This window comes from Megascapheus bottae, chromosome 34 (assembly GCF_031878675.1).
Source record: "Megascapheus bottae isolate mThoBot1 chromosome 34, mThoBot2.hap1, whole genome shotgun sequence".
Lineage (NCBI taxonomy): Eukaryota > Metazoa > Chordata > Mammalia > Rodentia > Geomyidae > Megascapheus > Megascapheus bottae.
In genome coordinates, this window is record NC_143542.1 from 6122081 (window position 1) to 6130357 (window position 8277).

General features: G+C 63.1%; 1 protein-coding gene across 1 annotated transcript; it reads left to right on the top strand.

The window, feature by feature from the left end:
- The first annotated feature begins 384 nt into the window (after positions 1 to 384).
- On the top strand, positions 385 to 7886 carry Rcc1l (RCC1 like). Its single transcript, XM_090324066.1, has 11 exons — positions 385 to 767; positions 875 to 1004; positions 2126 to 2254; positions 2494 to 2560; positions 3761 to 3812; positions 4431 to 4515; positions 4845 to 5026; positions 5478 to 5565; positions 5850 to 6023; positions 6264 to 6349; positions 7393 to 7886. Exons 1-11 carry the CDS (start codon positions 411 to 413, stop codon positions 7468 to 7470), a joined length of 1428 nt encoding a protein of 475 aa, XP_090180192.1. The 5' UTR covers positions 385 to 410; the 3' UTR covers positions 7471 to 7886.
- The last annotated feature ends 391 nt before the right edge of the window (positions 7887 to 8277 follow it).

Sequence of the window (8277 nt, forward strand, 5' to 3'; positions counted from 1 at the left end):
TGCCCGAGTCCACCGCCCGGGGCCCCGCCGGCCCTGCCCTGCCCAGCCCGAGTCCACCGCCCGGGGCCCCGCCGGCCCTGCCCTGCCCAGCCCGAGTCCACCGCCCGGGGCCCCGCCGGCCCTGCCCGAGTCCACCGCCCGGGGCCCCGCCGGCCCTGCCCGAGTCCACCGCCCGGGGCCCCGCCGGCCCTGCCCGAGTCCACCGCCCGGGGCCCCGCCGGCCCTGCCCTGCCCAGCCCGAGTCCCCGCGCGGCAGCCCGGCCCGCACTTCCGGCGCGCGGCCTCGTGGGGCGGGGCGAGGGCGGGGCGAGGGCGGGCGCGGCCCCCGACCCCGGTCTGCGCAGGCGCCTCGCGGCCTCGCCGTCCGCGGCGGGCGCTTCCGGCCGGGCGCGAGGGGCCGGGACGCCGCGATGGCGGCGGCTCCGCCGAGCGTGGTGCGGGCGCTGGCGGCGGGGGCCCGGCTGGCGCGGCCGGGGTCGCTGCGGCCCGCGCTGGCCCGCGGGCACTGGACGCCGGCCGGGCGGTCGCGCAGCCGGCGCGAGGCGGCGGAGGCCGAGGCGGCGGCGCCCGCGGTGCAGTACGCGGGCCAGCGAGCCGCCCGGGCCGCCCGCGTGTTCGTGTGGGGCTTCAGCTTCTCGGGGGCGCTGGGCGTCCCCACCTTCGTGGTGCCGGGCGCGCGGCCCGCCCCGCGCGGCGCCCCTCGCCCGCGCCGCCGGATCCAGACGGTGCCCTACCGCCTGGAGCTGGAGCCCGAGCCCGATCCGCAGGTGCGGGGGCCCGCAGGGCGGACGGAGGGGCGGAGGGGCGGACGACCCCGCGCCCGGCTCCCCGCGCCCCGTGCCAGGCGCCTCCCTCTCCCCCGTCTCCCTTGCAGATCTCCGCGGCCGCCTGCGGCTATGGCTTCACGCTGCTGGCCTCCAGGACCAGGGACGTCACCAAGGTCTGGGGCATGGGCCTCAACAAGGACTCGCAGCTCGGCTTCCACCGGAGTCGGAGAGACCAGAGTGAGCGGGGCCGGGGCGCCGAGGCGGCCGGCGGGGCTGCAGCCCAGGGCCTCGGGCTTGCCAGGCCCATGTCCCCCTCCCACTCTCCAGTTCCTGTGATGACAGGGCCTGTGCCTCGCCCGCCCCTTCCATCGAGGTGGGGTCTCCCGGGCTTGTCTGCGCACCGGCCGTAGACCAGGCCCCTCCTGTCCCCCAGGTAGCCAGGTGACAAGTGCCCACGGTAGGGAGCCCATCAGCACTCCCCCAGACCCAGGACTCTGGCGTGCCCCGCTCACCCGCCAGCACAGGGCCGTGGCTGCCCTTCTGCCGAAGGCCCAGAGCTGTCACCCAGTGGCTGCACACATCTAGGCGGTGGCACCACGGCTGCCATCCCAGCCAGGGTGAACCTGTCATGCTAGGCAAGCAGCCTGTCTTTCCTCTCCCCTGTGGGATCTAGACCTGAGGCCAGAAGCCACGCCTCACGCCTATTGTCCTAGCTACCGAGGAGCCAGAGATCTGTAGAACTGTGGATTGAGTCCATCTCAGACAGGAAACCCAGGTGTGACTTGAGTGGTAGAGTGCCAGCCTTGAGCAAAAAAAGAATCAAGGGTAAAGGTCTTGAGTTCACGTCCTTGTCTTTACATAAAGGGCAGTGTGTGTGTGTGAGGTCGTCCCATGTGGCATGATGGTGCAGGGTCTGTGGGGTGGGGGGGGTGATGGGGACATTGCCTTCTGAGTGGGGGAAAGGGCCTGAGGAGCCCCAGCAAGGGGGCGGGTGGATTTCACCCAGCCCATCAAGGCTCACATGGAGGTGCCCAAGAGATGCTTGCCAGAGAAAAAGGGTCCAGAAAGCCTGGAAGCGCCAGGTGCAGTGGCTCAGGCTGTCATCCTAGCTACTCAGGAGGCTGAGATCTGAGGATCAAGGCTCAATCAAAGCAGCACAAAAGGACCTGAGACTTATGTCCAGTTAACCTCTAGAAAATGGGAAGTGGGGCTTGGCTGGAGGGTAGGGTGGTAGCCTTGAGCTGAAGAGCTCAGGGATAGACCCAGGCCAGTTCAAGCCCCATGACCCACAAAAAAAAAAAAAAACAAAAACAAAAACCCTGGAAGTCCTGCAATAAGATGCGTGCCACCTCCCCCAGGCCGTGGCTACGACTACGTCCTGGAGCCCTCGCCAGTGCCGCTGCCCCTGGACAGACCACAGGACACACGGGTGCTGCAAGTGGCCTGTGGCCGGGCCCACTCGCTAGTGCTCACAGACCAGGAAGGCGGTGAGTATGGGGCTGAGGCAGTCCTGGAGCCCAGGGGTATATACTGAGGTCAGCGGAGCGGCAGGCTCGGGAGGGGTGCTGGCCTCAGGTGGGGGTGCCAGGAGCAGCACAGGTGTGGGGTGGGAGAAAGCCAGGCGCACAGAGCACCTGCCCCCCACCAGGCACCCTTGAGACCCAGTGAAGGTGGGGCGGGAGAAAGCCAGGCGCACAGAGCTGACATAACCAGACCTGCTCCGCAGTCTTCAGCATGGGCAACAACGCGTACGGGCAGTGTGGACGCCAGGTGGTGGAGAACGAGGTGTACAGGTGAGCCCTGCTCCAGCGTGAACTGGTAGAACTGATTAACTTAAACAAACAAGCTTGGTTTCCTGGCATTGTTTTCATTTTGGTGTTTAAAATCCACTGAGGCTGAACCCCCGGGACTCTCCCCTGACATTCCAGCTACTCAGGAGGCTGAAACCTCAAGCACAGAAAAAGTCGGAAGTGGTGCTGTGGCTCAAGCGGTAGATTGCCAGCCTTGAAAAAAAGGAGCTCAAGGACAGTGCCCAGGCCCTGAGTTCAAGCCCCAAGACTGGCAAAAAACAAAGACAGGCAGACTACCCAGCAAGATCCTTTCTCAAAACTCTAAACTACAATATAAATAATTAATGGGGCCTGGGAACGTGATAGAGGGCTTGCCTAGTATGCACGAGTCCCTCGGTTCAATTCCTCAGTACCACATACACACAAAAATGAATCAGATTAATAAAAAGGGCCAAAAGCATGGCCTAGTGGTAAGTGCTTGCCTAGCATGTATGAAGTCCTGGGTTCGATTCCCTGGTACCACATACATAGAAAAAGCTGGAAATGGTGCTGTGGCTCAAGTGGTAGAGTTCTAGTCTTGAGAAAGCCTGAGAACAGTGCTCAGTCCCTAAGTTCAAGCCCCAATACTGGCCAAAAACAAAGTTTAGAAAAAAATTAGTGAAATGTAAAATGCTAGTAATAAAATTTTTTCTAGTTCCTTCCATTGTGGTTTTCTAAACTCACGTAAGATTACTGTGGAATCAGGGGCCGTGGCTCACAGCTGTGATCCTAGCTCCTCAGGAGACTGATTTGAGGATCGTGGTTCAAGGTTAGTTTGGGCAGAATTTACTAGACTCTGTGTCCAAAATAACCAGCAAAAGGCCTGGTGGGAACGAGTGGAGAGGCTTGCGTGATGGAATGCAGTTCCTGGTACTGGATGTAGCCAGTCCTGCTGGGTTTACTTCTTTTTTGCCAGGCTTGAACTGGGGGCCTGGCTGCTGTCTCAGCTCTTTTTGTTCAAGGCTAGTGTTCTACCACTTGAGCCACAGTGCCACTTTGGCTTTTTGGTGATTAATTGGAGATGAGAGTCCCATGGACTTTAATGACCAGCCTGGCTTCAAACTGCTCCTCAGAGCTCAGCCTCCTGAGGATCCAGGACTCCGGGTGGGACTCGGGGACTTGCTAACCTTGGCTCGTGTCTCCTCCCCCGCCCCGTGGCTGCAGGGAGAGTCACCGAGTGCACCGGATGCAGGACTTTGACGGCCAGGTGATCCAGGTAAGAGCTGGGGCGGAGTGGCTCTCCTGTCCCAGGGGAGCTGTTACAGGACCAGAGGAAGCCTGAGGGCGGTGGGAAGTTCTGAACTCGTTTAGCGGAGGAGCTAGTGATTTGCCTGTAACAGGCAAAAGTTATTCAACTTCCTGTGACTCCAAGGTTGGCTAGGACTCAAGGGGTGGGCCAGGCGGGGGTGCCAGGCAGCAGAGTCACCCGGGGCCTGGAAGGGTGTGCGGTCCAGGCTGGTGTGTGTGTGTCTTACTTCCCACAGCACCCCTGAACACGCAGTATGTCCCGTGTGAAACACAGTGCTTTGTGGAACACGCTTGGGCTTTTAAAGACTTGGAGCCCCTGCAATAATGGGTCTGCTGGGTGAAGAGTGGAAGGGGGGCCTCATGGAGGAGGCATTGGCATTTTGTGGGCTGACATGGTAGCAGAGGTTGGTGGCAGCGGCAAGGCTTTGGCTGGAGGCTGGTCAGCTTCCAAGATGGGTAGAAACTTCCAGAAGACAGCCCAGTGCGAGTGGTAAGGGGCCCCTGCCTCGTCTGTCCCGCTCATGCCCGCTGCCAGGCTGCGGGCCGGGGCGGGGACATCACCTCACCAGCCCCATCTGCCTGGCAGGTCGCCTGCGGCCAGGACCACAGCCTCTTCCTCACGGACAAAGGCCAGGTCTACTCCTGTGGATGGGGCGCCGACGGGCAGACAGGTAGAGTCCCAGCTGGGGTCTCGGGTCCCGAGGCGTCTGGACTCCTCAGCTTGTGCTGCACAAGCCCCCTCACAGTGCATTACCACTGCCACTGACCCCCAAGTAATGCCATTTCCTCTTGAAAGGTTTTCTACACCTTGGAAAAGGGTTAAGTTGGAAGCATGGCCCTCTGAGAAGCCATGTGACCCCGGGCGGGTGGGCAGGCGGGCAGGCCGGGGAGCGTTTTGTTGTTCGTCCTGTCCGGCACTTGCCACCAGCCTGGCGGGTCCGGGTCCCAGGTCGGTGGGTGAAGAGTGAGTCACTGAAATCCCGGTCTCCCGTGCTGGCAGGCCTGGGTCACTACGCCACCACCAGCACCCCCTGCAGGCTGGGCGGGGACCTGGCGGGCGTGACGGTCGTCCAGGTGGCCACCTATGGCGATTGCTGCTTGGCCGTGTCGGCCGATGGAGGCATCTTCGGCTGGGGAAACTCGGAGTATCTGCAGCTGGCCTCAGTCACAGAATCCACGCAGGTTTGGAATCCCCAGGGAAGGTTCTGAGGGCTGCTGTTCTTCTGCTTTCTTTTGGCCGGTATTGGGGTTTGAACTCAAGGTCTTGCTGGTTTTGGATTTGTGGCTAGCGTTCTACCACTTGAGCTGCGGCTCTGGTCCAGGCTTTTGCCCAGGATTTTGGAGATGGCGTCTCGTGGACGTTTCTGCCTGAGTAGCCGGGATTGAGGGTGTGAGCGGTTGGGGGTGGCTGTGTCAGCTGGGGGTGCGGTGCAGGGCAGGCGCCTGTACTCTCAGAGCCTCCAGCCTAACCCCTGGCTCCTTCGGGGTGGAGATTGAGACCGTGGTGGGCGCCTGCAGTGCAGGGGTCCGTGCTGGCGGGGGGCCGAGGTGGCTCTGGATGTGGGGTACATAGATGGGTGGGTGCGCTGGGGTCCAGACCGGCCTCTCACCCTCAGCCCCTTCCTCCGTCCAGGTCAATGTCCCCCGGAACCTGCCCTTCTCGCGGGTGGGCAGGGTGAAGCAGGCAGTCTGCGGGGGCACTGGCTGTGCCTTGCTCAACGGTGAGTGGGTGCCCGGCGGGGGAGGACGCAGACCCAGGGGTGGGCATGGCCACAGCGGGGGCCCCGTAGCCTGGCTGGAGCTGGGTGTGGTGAAGCCCGAGTCCACGGGCTGCAGGCCTGGCGCCTGCCTTGGCTGCATCCCAGCACTTGAGGCTGAGGCTGAGCTTTGCGAGTTCAAGGCTACTTCGGGCTGTCAGTGAGACCCCAGCTCACCACACAGCACCTCTGTGGGGGTGGCAGGCACACTGGGGACGGCAGGCGCCCTGACTGGCCGTGCCCTGCAGAGGAAGGACGGGTGTTCGTGTGGGGCTACGGCATTCTCGGGAAGGGGCCGGGGCTGGTGGAGGCGGCGCTGCCCGAGATGATACCCCCCTCGCTCTTCGGATCCACGGCCTTCGCCCCCGATGTCCGGGTGGCACGCCTCCGGTGCGGGCTCAGCCACTTTGCGGCCATCACTGGTGAGTGCCCGGCCGTGGGGCAGGGCCTGGCGTTGGGGGCGGAGCCCCAGGAAGGGGGAGGGCTGGCCATGGGCCAGGCCCCGAGTTCAAGGCCCCGTGCCTTCTAAGGGAAAGGAAAAGGAGGCAGGGCCTGGTGGTGCCGTGGGGCTGCGGCGGCGGGGTCGGGAGAGCCGTGGCCAGGCGGACGCAGCTTCTGCCCCCGCCCCGTGCAGCGCTCTCAGTGCCGTCCCCGCCTTGCAGACCGTGGCGAGCTGTTTGTGTGGGGTAAGAACGTGCGGGGCTGCCTGGGCATCGGCCGCCTGGACGACCAGTACTTCCCGTGGCGGGTAAGGCAGGCCCTGGCTGCCCCTCGGGGCCCGTGGGCCCACCTCTGGGCTCATCCCAGTCACAGCCTCCGGGAGCGCCCTGTCCCCGCAGCAGAGGGCGGGAAGGGTGAGCGGGGAGCCTCCCCGGGAGGAGCACAGCACAGGAGCCACAGCGGCTGCCGCTGTGGTCTAGACAGGCTGGAGCCCCAGGGTGCCCTGCCCAGTGCCAGTGCCACCTCAGTGGGGCGGGAGAGAACGGTAGGCCCTGCTCTGCCCCAGTGGCGCAGGCCCTCGGCTCCAGCACGGAGCTGAGGTCGCTGTTGTCTGCCTCAGCTCCCCTCCACGTGTGCCGAGCTCACACCGAGCCGGGTGGCCATTATCACGGGGTGGGGTCTACTCAGACCAGCACCGCCTCCGGTCAGCCCTTGGCCTAGCTGTGGAGAGGCCGTCTGAGGTCAGCCTGGACATCAGAGCCTCCGTCTCGGTGAACGGTGGGGCCCAGGGCCGCAGAGAGGCACAGTCGTGAGGATCGCAGTCCAGCCTGGTCTGGAGACACTCATCCTGCAGATTACACAAGCAAAAGGGCTGGCACTGCGGCTCAGGTGGTAGAGGCTGTGTTTGAACTTGGGTAATTCCAAACACCAAACAAGCACCTCTGGAAGGACCCACGAGTATATTTTTTAGTGATGTGGGGAAGGGGGAGAGGGTGGTAGCGTGGGAAGAGACATCTCACGCCTGGCAGTGTAGCGTCGTGATGGAATTGCCTGTTAACCCTAACAGTCAACAGGGAAGCCAGGCGTGACCACCCATGTGTAACCCCAGTCCCTGGGAGCTGAGGCAGGAAGATTAAAGTTTGAGGGTGGTCTGGGCTAGGTCGGGAGACTCTGTCTGAGAAACAAAACCAGAAAACAAGAACAAAAGAGCAGAGGGAGAGGGAGGGAGGAAACAGACCCCCTTGGGGACAGGCTGGGGTATCTGTCTCAGGACATAGGCACTACCCTGAAGCAGGCATGGGGTAGGGCGGCTTCACTGCGGGGGCCGACCATGCGCCTGCTCTGTTCCAGGTGACCCTGCCTGGCCAGCCTGTGGACGTGGCGTGCGGGGTGGATCACATGGTAACTCTGGCCAAGTCTTTCATCTGAGCCCCGGGACACAGCTGGGGCCCAGGCTGTGAACGCCCCGCTGAGCAGGGCTGAGGGACCTGCCGTGGCTCCAGTGGCACTGGGGGTGGCGGCGCCCTCCTGAGGACCCTGCAGCACTCATCTCCCACCAGGAGCACACGCGGGTCTGTGCTGCCCTCCTGTGGCAGGGGAAGTGGGCCGTCCCCCCACTCTGTGGTCACCCCAGCCTCCCTGCTGGGCCCTGGTTCTGACCACCGATCACGGTGCCTGCATGCTGTGTGCCCGCACAGGGCCACCCCTGGCTGGGGGTAGAACTGGAGAAGACTCAGAAACTGGGGAGCACATTTGCTTTACAAGGGCCAATCATGACTTTTCTAGAACAGCAGCACTGGAAAGCACCTTCTGGAATAAAGCCTGCTTTCTGCTTTTTGAAGAACACAAAAGGTCTCAGGTTTATTGCTGGTCATTGTGAGTGCTGGCACTCAAGGGTTTTGATAAAGGCACCGGGGAGGCGGAGGTCAGGCACTGCTGGAAAACTCATGCTTCCTGAAGCCGAGGTCAGCAGGGTCTGCGGTCACCCTGCTGGCTAGCGTCGCTGGCCGTGGTCCTGGGGTCATCTGAAGCGAGGTTCTTCAAATGGCCACACAGAAGTGTGATGAGAACACTCGGGGCCCACGCCTGTAACCTCAGCCCTTGCCGGCGTCTAGGCTACCTGGTGAGGTGTCCCCTCCGCGGCCACCAGGGAGGGACGTGGTTGCTAGAGTACAGGTGTGCTGAGGTTGCTTCTGATCTGGGCACCATCAGCCTCCTGGCTGCCATCTGCCGGGC